The 18,601-nt window shown below is 47.2% G+C and overlaps 1 protein-coding gene across 1 annotated transcript in view; it reads right to left on the reverse strand.

Annotated features, from left to right (window-relative positions):
* The window catches only part of CPB2 (carboxypeptidase B2), a 112,622-nt gene that overhangs the window by 41,727 nt on the left and 52,294 nt on the right, over positions 1–18,601 (reverse strand). Inside the window, exon 3 of the mRNA XM_069760224.1 lies at positions 9,265–9,349. Coding sequence (XP_069616325.1) covers positions 9,265–9,349 — 85 coding nt within the window. The remainder of the gene's footprint in view (positions 1–9,264; positions 9,350–18,601) is intronic.

Here is an 18,601-nt window from a genome sequence, read left to right on the forward strand (position 1 = left end):
CTGGACACTGGGGCAGATTGCTGGACACACTGGGGGCAGTGCTGGACATACTGGGGCAGATTGCTGGACACACTGGGGGTAATATGCTGGACACACTGGGGCAGATTGCTGGACAACATGGGGGTAATATGCTGGACACACTGGGGCAGATTGCTGGACAACATGGGGGTAATATGCTGGACACACTGGGGGCAGGACTTGAGGCATGGGCAGAATGTAGATACGGGGCATGATTGGAGACACGGGGCAGGATTGGATCATGGGGCAGGACGGATACGATGGAGGCTGGTGGGGCAGGATGTGGAGATCATATGGGGTAGAATGGATACTCATGAGGGCAGGATGCGAGAACATATGGCTGGAGCCAGGAATGAGAAACGGGGCCAGGGTGGGGAATATTATTACCATAGGGGCTAATTAAGGGATATTATTACTGCAGTGATGTATTTATTTTATTTTTTGAGTATACTGTTTTAAATGGGGGGGCGGTCCTGTTACTGTGCAGAGTGACACGATATCACCTTTTTTTCTTCATGTGATGTAATGTAGAAGTTGTGAAAAATTAAGTAATGTGTTCTGCAAGCGGAGCTCGAGATAACTGTGTTATTTCCTGCAGAAACGAGTCCTGGCTGGAAGGAATGATGGCGGTCTGTGCTGGATGAAAGATGAAGGACTTCACCTAGAGACGTCACTGGTGAGTCAGTGTTACCTATACACTGACACTATACACTGTATACTATATAGAGGTCCTGTGTATAATGTCACCAGTGATCTCTGTATTACCTCTACACAGACACTGCATACTAAGTACATATCTCCTGTGAATACTGGCACTTATGGTGATAGTATTGTGGTTTTTTTTTTATTACTGATCAGTATTGTAGTATTCAGTCACTATGTGGTGGTAATATGTGGTCTGGAAATGGTGTTGTGGTATTTGTCCCTTGTATGTAGTATTATTCGGTCACTATGTGGCCTGGTCATGGTGTGGTGGTATTAAGTCACAGGTGTGGCATGTGGGGGTGACACCATTAGGCCCAGTTTAAGTTCTACAAAACAGGAAAACCGTTTTTGGTAACCTTCGTGTGTATTGAGCCGGGGGGGGGGGGGGCGCCAAACTCGGGAACAGCCCCGGGCGGCAAAAGCTCTAGCTACGCCTCTGTTCTGAAGCCCTTAAAGATGTGATGGTGGGGTTTCCCATGCCTGTTGGTTTGAGCGATTCTATGTCTCTGGCCATTCAGATTGATCGGCGCCTGCGCGAACGCAAAGTGGTGCACCATATGGCAGTTTCCTCTGAGCAGAGTCCTGGGCCCATGCAATGTGATAGGATTTTGACTAGAGCGGAACAGAGGGGATACAGACGTCAGAATGGGCTGTGTTTTTACTGTGGTGATTCTGCTCATGCTATTTCTGATTGCCCTAAGCGTATTAAGAGGGTCGCTAGATCTGTTACCATTAGTACTGTGCAGCCTAAGTTTCTTCTGTCTGTGACCCTGATTTGCTCATTGTCATCTTTTTCTGTCATGGCATTTGTGGATTCAGGCGCTGCTCTGAACTTAATGGACTTAGAATTCGCTAGGCGCTGTGGTTTTTCTTTGCAGCCTTTGCAGAGTCCCATACCCTTGAGGGGTATTGATGCTACACCATTGGCCAAGAATAAACCTCAGTATTGGACTCAGCTGACTATGTGCATGGCTCCTGCACATCAGGAAGATTGCCGTTTTCTGGTATTGCATAATTTACATGATGTTGTTGTACTGGGTTTTCCATGGTTACAAGTACACAATCCAGTGCTGGATTGGAAATCAATGTCTGTGACTAGTTGGGGTTGTCAAGGGGTACATAGTGACGTTCCTTTAATGTCAATTTCCTCTTCCCCCTCTTCTGATGTTCCTGAATTTTTGTCAGATTTCCAGGATGTATTCGATGAGCCCAAGTCCAGTTCCCTTCCTCCACATAGGGACTGTGATTGTGCTATTGACTTGATTCCTGGCTGTAAGTTCCCTAAGGGCCAACTTTTCAATCTGTCTGTGCCAGAGCATGCCGCCATGCGGAGCTATGTTAAGGAGTCTTTGGAGAAGGGGCATATTCGGCCGTCTTCGTCACCATTGGGAGCGGGATTCTTCTTTGTTGCCAAGAAGGATAGTTCCTTAAGACCCTGTATTGATTATCGCCTTCTTAAAGGGAACCTGTCACCCCGTTTTTTGAGATTGAGCTATAAATACTGTTAAATAGGGCCTGCGCTGTGTGTTCCTATAGTGTATGTAGTGTACCCCGATTCCCCATGTATGCTGAGAAATAACTTACCAAAGTCGCCGTTTTCGCCTGTCAATCAGGCTGGTCAGGTCGGGAGGGCGTGGTGACATCGGTGGTTCTTCCTCAGCTTTACGTTGGTGGCGTAGTGGCGTAGTGGTGAAGACACAGCGCGCGATCTGCGCTGTCATCCCTTTCGTCGGTGGGGGCGGCCATCTTCCTGGGGCCGCGCGTGCGCAGATCGAGTGCTCTGCTGCACGGGGCTTCAGGAAAATGGCCGCGGGATGCCGCGCGTGCGCATTAGAGATCGCGGCGGCCATTTTCCCAAAGCCGAGTTTGCATCTCGGCTTTGGGAAAATGGCCGCCGCGATCTCTAATGCGCACGCGCGGCATCCCGCGGCCATTTTCCTGAAGCCCCGTGTAGCAGAGCACTCGATCTGCGCACGCGCGGCCCCAGGAAGATGGCCGCCCCCACCGACGAAAGGGATGACAGCGCAGATCGCGCGCTGTGTCTTCACCACTACGCCACTACGCCACCAACGTAAAGCTGAGGAAGAACCAGCGATGTCACCACGCCCTCCCGACCTGACCAGCCTGATTGACAGGCGAAAACGGCGACTTTGGTAAGTTATTTCTCAGCATACATGGGGAATCGGGGTACACTACATACACTATAGGAACACACAGCGCAGGCCCTATTTAACAGTATTTATAGCTCAATCTCAAAAAACGGGGTGACAGGTTCCCTTTAATAAGATCACGGTCAAATTCCAATACCCTTTACCTTTGCTCTCTGATCTGTTTGCTAGGATTAAGGGGACTAGTTGGTTTACCAAGATTGACCTTCGAGGGGCATATAATCTTGTTCGTATTAAACAGGGTGACGAATGGAAAACTGCATTTAATACGCCCGAAGGTCATTTTGAATACCTAGTGATGCCTTTCGGGCTTTCTAATGCCCCTTCTGTATTTCAGTCCTTTATGCATGATATTTTCCGCAATTATCTTGACAAATTTCTTGATTGTGTATTTGGATGATAATTTAATTTTTTCCGATTATTGGGAGTCTCATGTGAAGCAGGTCAGGATGGTATTCCAGATCCTTCGTGATAATGCTCTATTTGTGAAGGGGTCTAAGTGCCTATTTGGAGTTCAGAAGGTCTCTTTTTTGGGGTTTATTTTTTCTCCTTCGTCTATAGAAATGGATCCTGTTAAGATCCAAGCCATTCATGACTGGATTCAACCCACATCTGTGAAGAGCCTTCAGAAATTTTTGGGCTTTGCTAATTTTTATCGCCGTTTCATTGCCAACTTCTCTAGTGTGGTTAAACCCCTGACTGATTTGACGAAGAAAGGCGCTGATGTGACTAATTGGTCCTCTGAGGCTGTTGAGGCCTTTCACGAGCTTAAACGCCGATTTTCTTCTGCCCTGGTCTTGCGTCAGCCAGATGTTTCTCTTCCTTTTCAGGTTGAGGTTGACGCTTCTGAGATTGGGGCAGGGGCCGTTTTGTCACAGAGGAATTCTGATGGTTCCTTGATGAAGCCATGTGCCTTCTTGTCCCGAAAGTTTTCGCCTGCGGAACGCAATTATGATGTCAGCAATCGGGAGTTGTTGGCTATGAAGTGGGCATTTGAGGAGTGGCGACATTGGCTTGAGGGAGCCAAGCACCGCATTGTGGTCTTGACCGATCATAAGAATCTGATTTACCTTGAGTCGGCCAAGCGGCTGAACCCTAGACAGGCTCGGTGGTCCCTGTTTTTCTCCCGTTTTGATTTTGTGGTCTCATATCTTCCAGGAGCTAAGAATGTTAAGGCGGATGCCCTCTCTAGGAGTTTTTTGCCTGATACCCCTGGAGTCCTTGAGCCGGTTGGTATTCTTAAGGAAGGGGTGATTCTGTCTGCCATCTCCCCTGATTTGCGGCGGGCGCTTCAGGAATTTCAGGCTAATAAACCTGACCGCTGTCCTGTAGGGAAGCTGTTTGTTCCTGATAGATGGACAAGTAAGGTAATTTCTGAGGTCCATTGTTCTGTGTTGGCCGGTCACCCTGGGATTTTTGGTACCAGAGATTTGGTTGCTAGGTCCTTTTGGTGGCCTTCCTTGTCGCGGGATGTGCGTTCTTTTGTGCAGTCCTGTGGGACTTGTGCCCGGGCTAAGCCTTGCTGTTCCCGCGCTAGTGGGTTGCTTTTGCCTTTGCCCATTCCGGAGAGGCCTTGGACGCATATTTCCATGGATTTTATTTCGGATCTTCCTGTGTCCCAGAGGATGTCTGTTATCTGGGTGGTTTGTGACCGGTTCTCTAAAATGGTCCATTTGGTACCTTTGCCTAAATTGCCTTCCTCCTCTGATTTGGTTCCATTGTTTTTTCAACATGTGGTTCGTTTGCATGGCATTCCGGAGAATATTGTGTCTGACAGAGGTTCCCAGTTTGTTTCCAGGTTTTGGCGGGCCTTTTGTGCTAGGATGGGTATTGATTTGTCTTTTTCTTCGGCGTTCCATCCTCAGACAAATGGCCAAACTGAGCGAACTAATCAAACCTTGGAAACCTATTTGAGATGCTTTGTGTCTGCTGATCAGAATGATTGGGTGACTTTTTTGCCGTTGGCCGAGTTTGCCCTTAATAATCGGGCCAGTTCGGCTACTTTGGTTTCGCCTTTCTTTTGTAATTTTGGTTTCCATCCTCGTTTTTCTTCAGGGCAGGTTGAGCCTTCTAATTGTCCTGGTGTGGATTCTGTGATGGACAGGTTACAGCAGATTTGGACTCATGTGGTGGACAATTTGACGTTGTCCCAGGAAAAGGCTCAGCGTTTTGCTAACCGCTGTCGGTGTGTTGGTCCTCGGCTTCGTGTAGGGGATTTGGTCTGGTTGTCCTCTCGTCATGTTCCTATGAAGGTTTCTTCCCCTAAGTTCAAGCCTCGGTTTATTGGTCCTTATAAGATTTCGGAGATTATCAATCCTGTGTCTTTTCGTTTGGCCCTTCCAGCCTCTTTTGCCATCCACAATGTTTTCCATACATCTTTGTTGCGGAGATATGTGGTACCCGTTGTTCCATCTGTTGATCCTCCTGCCCCAGTGTTGGTTGAGGGGGAGTTGGAATATGTGGTTTAGAAAATATAGGATTCTCGTTTTTCGAGGCGGAAGCTTCAGTATCTTGTCAAGTGGAAGGGTTATGGCCAGGAGGATAATTCGTGCTTTTCATTTGGCTCGTCCTGATCGGCCTGGGGGCTCTGGTGAGGGTTCGGTGACCCCTCCTCAAGGGGGGGTAATGTTGTGAATTCCGCTCTTGGGCTCCCTCCGGTGGTTGTAAGTAGTATTTTTGTGAGTTCTGCTCTTGGGCTCCCTCCTGTGGTTTTGAGTGGTATGGCTGCTTCTTGGATTTAGCTTCTGCAGCTGTTTTCACTGATCGTCTTCTTGGCTCGGCTATATTAGTCTGGCCTTATCTCTCATTCAATGCCAGTTGTCAATTGTTCCTGCCTGGAGTCATTGCTCTTAGGATTTCCTGACACTCTGTCCAGCTCAGCAAAGCTAAGTCCTTGCTTGTCTTTTTGTAGTTCACTCGTTGTGGACTTTGTTTATCAGCATTTTGTTGTTTTTGCTCTTTTGTCCAGCTTATCAATATGGATCTATTCAGCTAAGCTGGAAGCTCTGGGCAGCAGAGTTTGCCCTCCACACCTTTAGTCAGGTGTGGAGATTTTTGTATTTCTCTGCTGTGGACTTTTTCTAGTTTTTTTCTACTGACCGCACAGTGCTCTGTTCTGTACTTTTTCTATCTAGCTAGAAGTGGCCTCCTGTGCTAAATCTTGTTTCATACTACGTATGTCATTTCCTTCTCCTCTCACAGTCATTACTTGTGGGGGGCTAATCTATCCTTTGGGGATTTTCTCTGAGGCAAGATAGTTTTCCTACTTCTGTCTTTAGGGGTAGTTAGCTCTTAGGCTGTGACGAGATGCCTAGGCAGAGTTAGGAGCATTCCACGGCTATTTCTAGTGTTGTGTTGAGCTTAGGGACTGCGGTCAGTATAGCTACCACCTGCTCAGACCTAGTCACATGTTGCTCCTTAATCACCAGATCATAACAACAACCCACACAAGTGGCTCAGGTAGTGCAGCTCATCCAGGATGGCTCATCAATGAGAGCTGTGGCAAGAAGGTTTGCTGTGTCTGTCAGCGTAGTGTCCAGATGCTGGAGGTGCTACCAGTAGACAGACCAGTACACCAGGAGACATGGAGGGGGCTGTGGGAGGGCAACAACCCAGCAGTAGGACTGCTACCTCAGCCTTTGTGCAAGGAAAAACAAGAGGAGCACTGCCAGAGCCCTGCAAAATGACCTCCAGCAGGCCAGACATGTGCATGTGTCTGCACAAATGGTTAGAAACCGACTCCATGAGGATGGTCTGAATGCCCGACATCCACAGATGGGGGTTGTGCTCACAGTCCAACACCATGCAGGACGCTTGGCATTTGCCACAGAACACCAGGATTGGCAAATTCAACTCTGGCGCCCTGTGCTCATCACAGATGAAAGCAAGTTCATACTGAGCACATGTGACAGACGTGACAGAGTCTGGAGACGCCGTGGAGAGTGATCTGCTGCCTGCAACATCCTTAAGCATGACTGGTTTGGCAGTGGGTCAGTAATGGGGTGGCATTTCTTTGGAGGGTCACACGGCACTCTATGTGCTCGCCAGAGGTAGCCTGACTGCCATTAGGTACCAAGATGAGATACTCAGACCCCTTGTGAGACCATATGCTGCACGGTTGGCCCTGGGTTCCTCCTAATGAATGACAATGCCAGACCTCATGTGGCTGGAGTGTGTCAGCTGTTTCTGCAGGATGAAGGCATTGAAGCTATGGACTGGCCCGCCCATTCCCCAGCCCTGAATCTGATTGAACACATCTGGGACATCATGTCTCGCACCATCCACCAACGTTGCACCACAGACTGTCCAGGAGTTGGCGGATGCTTTAGTCTAGGTCCACCTCATCAGGAGCATGCCCAGGCATTGTAGGGAGGTCATACAGGCATGTGGAGGCAACACACACTACTGAGCATCATTTCCTTGTCTTGAGGCAGTTCCACTGAAGTTGGGTCAGCCTGTAACTTCACTTTCCACTTTGATTTTGAACATCATTCCAACTCCAGACCTCTGTTGAATATTAGTTGTGATTTACGTTGATCATTTTTAGGTTTTATTGTTCTCAACACATTGCATTATGTAATGAATAAAGATTTACAACTGGAATATTTCATTCAGTGATATCTAGGATGTGGGACTTTAGTGTTCCCTTTATTTTTTTAAGCAGTGTATATTTAACGCATGTAATTTCTATTATATATATTTTATTTTTTCCTTTTAAATCCCTTTCACATAGGCCAGAAAACAGCTCTAAAAACCTAAACCTTCATTAAAACTAATTTCAATATGATACTCCAACATGTTTCACTGTTTATTCCAGCTTCATCAATGTACTGGGATGTGTTTTGTGCTCATAGAATACAGAGTCAGCACCAAAATCGCTGATTAGCGGGGGTGCCTGCTGTCGCTCCCCCACCGATCAGACACTGATGACCTATCCTATTGTATTCAAAAGTAAACAAACTTTTTAATACAGTTTTTTTAGCCAAAGCTAGAAATCGATTAAAAAAAAGAAGAGACTGAAACTTTCAACTATGTTGTATCTATATTGATAATACTCCCCCTATTGAAGAAGCTATACGCGAAACGCGCGTCGGGGTTCCGGACTGCCGTGTGTGATTGTCCATCCAGGTGTGTGTGTGCACTTGCACCTTATATTTTTCTATTATGCCTATTGTTTTGTATTAGGTCTTACAGTTTGACCCTTTATGCACAGCACTTGCGCTTTATCTATCCATCCATGGATTTGTATGTTGGTCTAACATTCAAAGGTTAATTGGTGTAACACTAGTATTTTGTACAGTTTTTTATAAGATTAATTTTTCATGGTGGATTATTGTGTACATATATATATATGGTTAAAAATATTCTTTTTGGCATAATTTTTGGGACTATATATTTTTTATATGTGTATATATTTTTTTATTATAAAAAAATTTTTGGGCACAGCACTTTATTATTTAATCATGTTTATGTCCATACTATAATAATAACAATTTTTCACTTGATTATATTTATTGATATTTATATATTTCGACACTACATATTTTGTTTTGATTAACTGCTGCAGTATAGTCTGTAAATTATTCACCTGTTTGGTTTCACACCGGCGGCTACTCATGTCTTTCATCTCTATTATGTATACTTAGTTTTTTAATCTTTGTTTATTATCAATAAACATTAATAATTTTACTTTGGGCTTAGCACTTCTTTGTTGCTCTGTAGGTTTTTTTTATGTTGTATCTACGTTTGTATTTGGCTTTCGTTTGTTCGGTGAAATGGTCTATAAGTTTGCCCAAAGGATCATTGCTATAGGTAGTCCTATGTAAACAAGAATTGCACCACCAAGAACAATGGCAGTTTATTTACACTGAATGATGTAGTCTTACATTCAGAGCACATTTGAAGCACTGTCTGCCTGTGGAAATAAATAGAGTATTAGTTGACTGCTGATCAGCAAATATGTTACTTGTCGTCAGTCGTTTAATGCTGTGCCCACACAATGCAAATGCATCCTGGCACCTTAATCTTTGCAGAGTGCAGCCATAAGGGAATCTAATGTATTTATGATACGCAGCCCGTCACCCACAATTTACAGCTTTATGATGTAATGTGTCTACTTCTCTTCCATAAAAATATACTCAGAACATTTATATGAAAATCAGATGTGAGAATTGGCCCTGAGTCTGCATAGGAAGAAAACTGACAACCAATGGCATGGAGTGAGCAGCATAAATGGGGCCTATGGGCATAAAAGGGCTTTTCATAAATAGCTTATGCCAATCTGATCCTTAGATTCAGATATCTTGTAAGTTCCCAAGGATGATGGCTGTTGATATATTATTATTCATTTTGAGCAAGAAAAATATCTTATTACCATCTCATCGAATGTGGAGGTGATATTTTGAAGAACCAAAGCCTGGCGGTCACTACGTGGTAGAACATATATCACCTGGTCCTCGCTAAAAAAAAAATATACACAAAGATTATTATTATTATTATTATATGTAAACATAAATGCACTAGGTACTGTAGCAATAGAAACAATTTTAATAAGTCTCTAGCTTTGCAACTGCTTATTCTACTTGTGCTAAAACAATGCTTAATCTTTACTTGAAATTTTGCGAAAAACATGTAGCTGCACAAAAATGTTGCAACATTTTGAACAGTTTTATGCCATATTAATGTCAAAAGCTGATGAATCTTCCCTTTTGTGTGTCGCTTCTTTAAGCACCATAATTCTCATCTTAAGATCATGTTCACATGTTCATTATTTGGTCAGTATTTTACATCAGTATTTGTAAGCCAAAACCAGGAGTGGGTGATAAATTCAGAAATGTTAACATGTTTCTGTTTATACTTTTCCTCTGATTGTTTCACTCCTGATTTTGGTTTACACATATGGATAATATAAAATACTGACCAAATACTGAACGTGGCCTTAAGAGTTAATATCATCTAACACATTTATGGCATATGGAAAACTTGACCTCTTGACTGTAATATTTCATGAGATGATGTGTAATTTAAATTAAAAAGTGCAGAAATGATAGAAACACCATATTTATAGCTATGGATCATAAGCTAGTCTACATCTTTAAAAACTATGTACACCTTTGCATAGAAGTTTTTATTGTTTAATTTTCAATTGCAATGTTAAGAAACTTTCTCAATAGTCTTCATAAAAATTTGCCCACCATTTTGCAGCTGCCTAATGTATGTAAGTACTCTATGTTCGTGAGTGATTGTTCAAATATTTTTTGTGTGTCAGAGCTCCTTGTGGTTTTGAGCTCCGTCTGCTTTTCCCCTCCTGCTATCTCTAAGGCCGGCGTCACACTCAGCGTAGGGAAATACGGTCCGTTTTTTACGGCCGTAATACGCAGAAATGTTCCCAAAATAGTGATCCGTATGTCATCCGTAGGCAGGGTGTGTCAGCGTATTTTGCGCATGGCATCCTCCGTATGTAATCCGTATGGTATCCGTATAGCGAGATTTTCTCGCCAGCTCGCAAAGCGGACATACAGGTCCTTCTCAAAAAATTAGCATATAGTGTTAAATTTCATTATTTACCATAATGTAATGATTACAATTAAGCTTTCATATATTATAGATTCATTATCCAACAACTGAAATTTGTCAGGTCTTTTATTGTTTTAATACTGATGATTTTGGCATACAACTCCTGATAACCCAAAAAACCTGTCTCAATAAATTAGCATATCAAGAAAAGGTTCTCTAAACGACCTATTACCCTAATCTTCTGAATCAACTAATTAACTCTAAACACATGCAAAAGATACCTGAGGCTTTTATAAACTCCCTGCCTGGTTCATTACTCAAAACCCCCATCATGGGTAAGACTAGCGACCTGACAGATGTCAAGAAGGCCATCATTGACACCCTCAAGCAAGAGGGTAAGACCCAGAAAGAAATTTCTCAACAAATAGGCTGTTCCCAGAGTGCTGTATCAAGGCACCTCAATGGTAAGTCTGTTGGAAGGAAACAATGTGGCAGAAAACGCTGTACAACGAGAAGAGGAGACCGGACCCTGAGGAAGATTGTGGAGAAGGACCGATTCCAGACCTTGGGGAACCCGAGGAAGCAGTGGACTGAGTCTGGTGTGGAAACATCCAGAGCCACCGTGCACAGGCGTGTGCAGGAAATGGGCTACAGGTGCCGCATTCCCCAGGTAAAGCCACTTTTGAACCATAAACAGTGGCAGAGGCGCCTGACCTGGGCTACAGAGAAGCAGCACTGGACTGTTGCTAAGTGGTCCCAAGTACTTTTTTCTGATGAAAGCAAATTTTGCATGTCATTCGGAAATCAAGGTGCCAGAGTCTGGAGGAAGACTGGGGAGAAGGAAATGCCAAAATGCCTGAAGTCCAGTGTCAAGTACCCACAGTCAGTGATGGTGTGGGGTGCCATGTCAGCTGCTGGTGTTGGTCCACTGTGTTTCATCAAGGGCAGGGTCAATGCAGCTAGCTATCAGGAGATTTTGGAGCACTTCATGCTTCCATCGGCTGAAATGCTTTATGGAGATGAAGATTTCATTTTTCAGCACGACCTGGCACCTGCTCACAGTGCCAAAACCACTGGTAAATGGTTTACTGACCATGGTATTACTGTGCTCAATTGGCCTGCCAACTCTCCTGACCTGAACCCCATAGAGAATCTGTGGGATATTGTGAAGAGAAAGTTGAGAGACGCAAGACCCAACACTCTGGATGAGCTTAAGGCCACTATTGAAGCATCCTGGGCCTCCATAACATCTCAGCAGTGTCACAGGCTGATTGCCTCCATGCCACGCCGCATTGAAGCAGTCATTTCTGCCAAAGGATTCCCGACCAAGTATTGAGTGCATAACTGAACATTATTATTTGATGGTTTTTTTGTTTGTTATTAAAAAACACTTTTATTTGATTGGATGGGTGAAATATGCTAATTTATTGAGACAGGTTTTTGGGGTTATCAGGAGTTGTATGCCAAAATCATCAGTATTAAAACTATAAAAGACCTGACAAATTTCAGTTGGTGGATAATGAATCTATAATATATGAAAGTTTAATTGTAATCATTACATTATGGTAAATAATGAAATTTAACACTATATGCTAATTTTTTGAGAAGGACCTGTACAATGGATCCATGGGCTCAAATATTCGTTAAAACATATATACAGTCTATATATATATATATATATATATATATATATATATATATATATATATATATACTAGCTATTGAACCCGTTCTACGCCCGGGTGGCGAGCATTTATATTGGTATATGGTCTCCATCATGTGCTGCTGCCATCCTGCGCCCGTTCTGTCATGTGCTGCTGCCATCCTGCGCCCGTTCTGTCATGTGCTGCTGCCATCCTGCGCCCATTCTGTCATGCGCTGCTGCCATCCTGCGCCCGTTCTGTCATGCGCTGCTGCCATCCTGCGCCCGTTCTGTCATGCGCTGCTGCCATCCTGCGCCCGTTCTGTCATGTGCTGCTCCCATCCTGCGCCCCCGTTCTGTCATGCGCTGCTGCCATCCTGCGCCCGTTCTGTCATGTGCTGCTCCCATCCTGCTGCCATCCTGCGCCCGTTCTGTCATGTGCTGCTCCCATCCTGCGCCCCCGTTCTGTCATGCGCTGCTGCCATCCTGCGCCCGTTCTGTCATGTGCTGCTCCCATCCTGCTGCCATCCTGCGCCCGTTCTGTCTCTGTCGTGTGCTGCTGCCATCCTGCGCCCGTTCTGTCATGCGCTGCTGCCATCCTGCGCCCGTTCTGTCATGTGCTGCTGCCATCCTGCGCCCGTTCTGTCATGTGCTGCTCCCATCCTGCGCCCCCGTTCTGTCATGCGCTGCTGCCATCCTGCGCCCGTTCTGTCATGTGCTGCTGCCATCCTGCGCCCGTTCTGTCTCTGTCATGTGCTGCTGCCATCCTGCGCTCGTTCTGTCATGCGCTGCTGCCATCCTGCGCCCGTTCTGTCATGTGCTGCTGCCATCCTGCGCCCGTTCTGTCATGTGCTGCTCCCATCCTGCGCCCCCGTTCTGTCATGCGCTGCTGCCATCCTGCGCCCGTTCTGTCATGCGCTGCTGCCATCCTGCGCCCGTTCTGTCATGTGCTGCTCCCATCCTGCTGCCATCCTGCGCCCGTTATGTCATGCGCTGCTGCCATCCTGCGCCCGTTCTGTCATGTGCTGCTGCCATCTTGCGCTCGTTCTGTCATGTGCTGCTGCCATCCTGCGCCCGTTCTGTCATGTGCTACTGCCATCCTGCGCCCGTTCTGTCATGTGCTGCTGCCATCCTGCGCCCGTTCTGTCATGTGCTGCTGCCATCTTGCGCCTGTTCTGTCATGTGCTGCTGCCATCCTGCGCCCGTTCTGTCATGTGCTGCTGCCATCCTGCGCCCGTTCTGTCATGTGCTGCTGCCATCCTGCGCCCGTTCTGTCATGTGCTGCTGCCATCCTGCGCCCGTTCTGTCATGCGCTGCTGCCATCCTGCGCCCGTTCTGTCATGTGCTGCTGCCATCCTGCGCCCGTTCTGTCATGTGCTGCTCCCATCCTGCGCCACTATTGTATTATATGCCCCCGTATGCTGCTGCCATATAAAAAAAAAAATACCATACTCACCTATCGTCTGGCTCCACTGCAGGTGTCTTCAAGAAAATGGCACCGGAAAGCGCGGACTGCGCAGGTGCCGATTCCGGCAGCAGGAATCGGCACCTGCGCAGTCCGCGCTCTCCGGCGCCATTTTCTTGAAGACACACCTGCAGTGGAGCCGGAGTGTGTCTTCAAGAAAATGGCGCCGGAAAGCGCGGACTGCTCAGGCGCCGATTCCGGCAGCAGGAATCGGCGCCTGCGCAGTCCGTGCTTTCCGGCGCCATTTTCTTGAACACACACTCCGGCTCCTCTGCCTGTGACTGGACTGTCACAGCAGAGGAGCCGGGAGACAGAGCCGCACGCAGCGCTGGAACGGAGGACAGGTGACTATACTTACCCTCCCCTCCTGGCGCGTCCACGGTCCCTGACTCTCCGGTGGAGATCGCGGTATGCGTTCAGTGCTTACGCATACCGCGATCTCCTGGGAGCGTCACTCTGTGGGGGCCAGACTGCGCCGGCGCTTGCGCCTGCGCAGTCTATAAAGGCTTCGGACAGAGTGACGCTCCCAGCGTTATATTATAGATATATATATATATGTACATATATATATATTGTAGCATGGCTAAAGGTCATGTAATTAATGGACGGTATGTATCGCAGAGGTGGGTGGCCCTGTGATGGAAGCCTGGGTATGTTTTGCTCAAGCAGATCTACTGCTGAGAGATTTGTTTACATTGGGAAGGCTTCCAGGTGACTGGAGAGATGGGTGGGTTCAGTCACCTACAAACCCACCCTAAGAGGCGTGTTTGAATACCTAAGATGGTTTTGTGTTGAAGGACCTGTGGTGATGTCACACTCACCTGACTGGCCATGTGACAGGTATCTGGGTGTGGTTACACTTATGTAAAGAGGTGTGTGTAGCCCATGTGGAGAGTGTGTTTGGGAGTCTGCAAGAGTGGACAGACTTCCATGTGTCCTGGCTGGACACTGCAGAGTGGCCTGTTTGTTGGACGGTTCCAAGTGGGGACAGACGTCCTGAACAGCACACAGAGACCATATTTAGGCTGGAGAGCCTACGTGCTGGACATAGCACAGCCTGTGTGCCCACAGGCCTGAGAAGAGCAGAGCCTTTCTATGGAATTTTATGCTATGTCGGCCTGATGTACAGACTGTTTTCCTTTCTGTTCCTGTCTTGCTGGTTTATTGAGCAAATAAACCCACATGGACATTAAAGAGAATGTGCCTCCTGTTTCCTCCTACGCACCTGAGCGGGTACAACGTTACAATTGGTGTTTTAGAATGTGGGCAACGATCCAAGGAGCACGTGTTGCAGCGCTGGCTGGTCTGAGCCAGAAGAGTGGACGGTCTGACAACCGTGAGTAATACTGACCGGGGTCCGTGAAAACTGTTGTGTCTGGGCACCTCTGAGGCCGAGGGGTGTCCAGGAGCCCGTGAAGTTGCCAACGGGTAACGGTCTGAAAACTGTGTGATACTGACCGGAGTCAGTGAAAATTGTGTTTGGGCTGTAAAGCCGGGTGTGAAACAGACCAGTGTCTGTGTTGTTCTGACCAGGGTCAGTGAAAGACTGTGTTTTTTTTTCTCTGTGAAGCACGTGTGCAGGTGCTTGCTGTGGACTGGCGAGTCCATGTATTTTTTCTCTTTCTTCTGTGATCAACTGGCTGTGGCTCGGCGGGGCCACGAAGACTGAAGGCATCTGGCGGTAACTCGGTGGGGTCACGAAGGTGACAAGCGGCTTGCTGTGGATCGACGGGTCCACGAAGGTGACAAGCGGCTTGCTGTGGATCGGCGGGTCCACGAAGTCTGCGGCAGAGCATTGTGGAGTGCGGCTGCAGTTGCAGCAAGAGGTTCAGCAGCAGCAGCTTGTGATTACCAGCAGGAGCTGGAGAATTAAAAAAAAAAAAGAGAGATTGCTGGTTTAGAGTGTGCAGACTCTTAAAGGGCCAGAGTCACATTGGTGTGCTGTGCAAACTGGGGCTTGAGAGTACTGTGGGAAGTCCACAGGGTGTACCCCAGAGTGGGGTGGTGTCCCTAAAAAGTGGGTGGGGTCCCAAAAACGGAGCGGTGACCCCAAATAACTATGGTTTGCAAAAAAGGGGCTGCGTCTCAAAAGGGGGTAGTTGCCCAAAAGGGTGTGGAGTCCCTAAAAGGGGCGGTGGCCCTAAAGGAGAAAATGGTCCACAAAGGGGCAGTAACCCAAAAAGGGGTGGAGTCCAAAAAGGGGGCGGCGACCCAAATAGGGGTGGTGGCCCAAAAAGGGGTGGCAGTGAATGCACTGATGGACGGTTGCCGGGTTCAGTGTTCCAACAGCACATGTTCAGATTATTGTACTGACTTTTCATCTGGCAAGATGACACAGAGCTGTTCTGTAGAAGTCAATGGAGTGTGCGTGACTGGTTCTCTGGACTCGGGGAGCCTGGCGACGCTGGTGAGCGCCACACTCCCTGTCTATCTGATTCCCGGAAGGAAGATGGAAGTCCACTGCGTTCATGGGGTCGCTAGGGATTATCCGGTGTCCAGGGTAATCATTGAGACGCCCACGATTATTGCCAGCCATGATGTACCTGTAGTCCCAGACTTGCCATTCCCTGTGGTAATAGGCCAGGACTTTGAAAGGTTTTGGGACTTGTGGGAGGAAAGGGGAGTGTCTGATGGCTCAGAAGGGAGCCTGAATGACTCTAGGGAAGCCCCACCACAACAGGCGGCTGTAGTGGTTCCGGATTATGTGATGTGTGAAAAGGAGATAGCGACACCTAATGTCAATAGTCCAGAGTTATGGGTGACTGGAAGAAAGTGTGGGTCTGACACGTGTTTAAATGGGGAATTGCTGTTCCAGGATGACAGAGTGAAAGGGGGTGACTCCTAGTCAGACTGTGACTCAAGCGCAAGGGGAAAAGAGTGCAGTAAGGAGGAGCCGAGTAAAACTCACAAATCTTCATCTCGTCGCGGGGGCCGCAGAAAGGCGGGACAGGTTACACCCTCTGAGAAGAGGGATGATGAGGAGGTTACTTTATCTCTGACAAACCCTAGCACTGAGGTAGTTAGTGATGGGCTGGGGTTAGAACAGACCTGTAGTAGATCCACATCTGCAATGCCCAGAAAGGGTGAAGTGGCTCAGTGTGATGAAGGCTCCAGAATAACTGATGCTGAAGAGATGGAGAACTCTGAAGTTATCAAGAGTCAAGGGGTACCTAAGAGTAAACAGATAGAGAGCCCTGCAGAGACCATAGATGTGGATGCAGAGACAGGTGGAACCCTGAGGAGGCAGAGTGTGGGTGAGCAAGAGACCCCATCTGAAAGTTTAATTAAAGAACTGCTGGTGCGACATGTGAAAGCCAAAAGAGAGCAGGACCATAACATAGAGCTGCTTAAAGAAGCAGTCGAACGAGAAAGGGTCCTGAGGCAAGCAATTGAACACAGAGTGGGTGACCTAGAGAAGGAAGTCTCTGAGCTCAGAGGTCACCTATCAGCGTGTCAAAACATGAACAAAGCCATGTTGAAAGATATGGAGGTGTTCAGAGAGGCCCAAGAGAAGAATCAGCAGGAACTTCTCCAGAGAGAAGATAAGCGTCGCTGCTTGGTAGAGGAGCTAGATAAAGTTCTCCAAGAGCTCAAGACAAAGGAGACTAATCAACGGCCTCAGAAATCCACGGATGACCGGGAAATCAAACTGTTGTGCTCTCCCGATCTGATCGCTATGAAGGAGCGTGAGCTGGAGAGGCTGACCAAAGTAGGGGCCTCCATGGAGGAAGAAAGCCAGCAAGGAAAGTGCCATGCAGATGGCCGAACAAAGGACATCGAGGTCTTGGAAAACCGCGCTGACGCTAAGGATGAGGAGGTCCAACGATATAACCAAGAAGGTGAGACTTCGATTTTCAAGTGCGTAATAGATGTACCCAAAGTCATGCAAGAAGCGTGTGCCAGTGAGGAGGTGCATGAAGTGTTTAAAAAGGCGGTCGACATGTGTAGGGTGCACTGGGCACCTGAGACCCATCAACTGGTCATACTGTCCACTAAGGAAGTCACAGTGAAGCGGGTGGCTATCCTGAGAGAGATGCATCTACAATGCCTCCGCACAAAACAAATGATCATGTTGAAGAATGAGGAAGCCGCTCGACGTCTGGAGCTAGCGAGAGAAGCTCAAAGTCGGTTGGGTATTGTAGAAGATGTCGTGCAAGAGCCCAGAGGTCTGGTGGGGAAAGTCATCGGAAGATTTGGCAAGGTGATGCAAGAGATGGTGAATAGGTCCGGTGTTATGAGAGTGAGCATTCCGGCTGATGATGAAGCCCAGGTCGTGGGTGAAGATGGGATGGTTCCATTCCTTGTCGTCGGATCCATGGAGAGCCTTGGGAATATCCAAATGCTCCTGGGGTATCGTGTGGCATACCTGAAACAGATAGAGCAGCTAAGACGTGAGAGGGAGCAGTTCAATATAGAGCTGCAAGAATTGGCAAACAGGTTGCCACCACCTTCAACTCGTGGTATAGAGAGGCAAAGAGGTTCTCTAAAGACTGGAAGTCCTCAAGCTGAAGTTAACAGAGAATATAGAGGTAAAGTGAAGAGCTGCTCTCCGAAGAAAGACAATAGGAGAGATCAAGAACCGAGAGAGAACCGAAGGTGGTCAGATGGAAGAGCTAGAAGTAGAAACTCCTCAGTTAGTTCAGGGCTCAGTGACCAAAGCGGGAGATCCTATTGCAGACGAGATGACAAGGGGTCATCGTTGTCAAAGGATGTGATGGAAAGGGATGACGAATGCCGACGAAAGGGTTCAATAACAGGCCCTGACTTAGACGGTTTGACTGTCAGGGACGACTGAGAGGGGTCTCTAGTCGGTTTAGGACAAGTGCCAAGCCCCACGGCTTTAGGCAGAGGGGGGAGGTATGTAGCGTGGCTAAAGGTCATTTAATTAATGGACGGTATGTATCGCAGAGGTGGGTGGCCCTGTGATGGAAGCCTGGGTATGTTTTGCTCAAGCAGATCTACTGCTGAGAGATTTGTTTACATTGGGAAGGCTTCCAGGTGACTGGAGAGATGGGTGGGTTCAGTCACCTACAAACCCACACTAAGAGGCGTGTTTGAATACCTAAGATGGTTTTGTGTTGAAGGACC

Source organism: Ranitomeya imitator, chromosome 3 (genome assembly GCF_032444005.1).
Source record: "Ranitomeya imitator isolate aRanImi1 chromosome 3, aRanImi1.pri, whole genome shotgun sequence".
Lineage (NCBI taxonomy): Eukaryota > Metazoa > Chordata > Amphibia > Anura > Dendrobatidae > Ranitomeya > Ranitomeya imitator.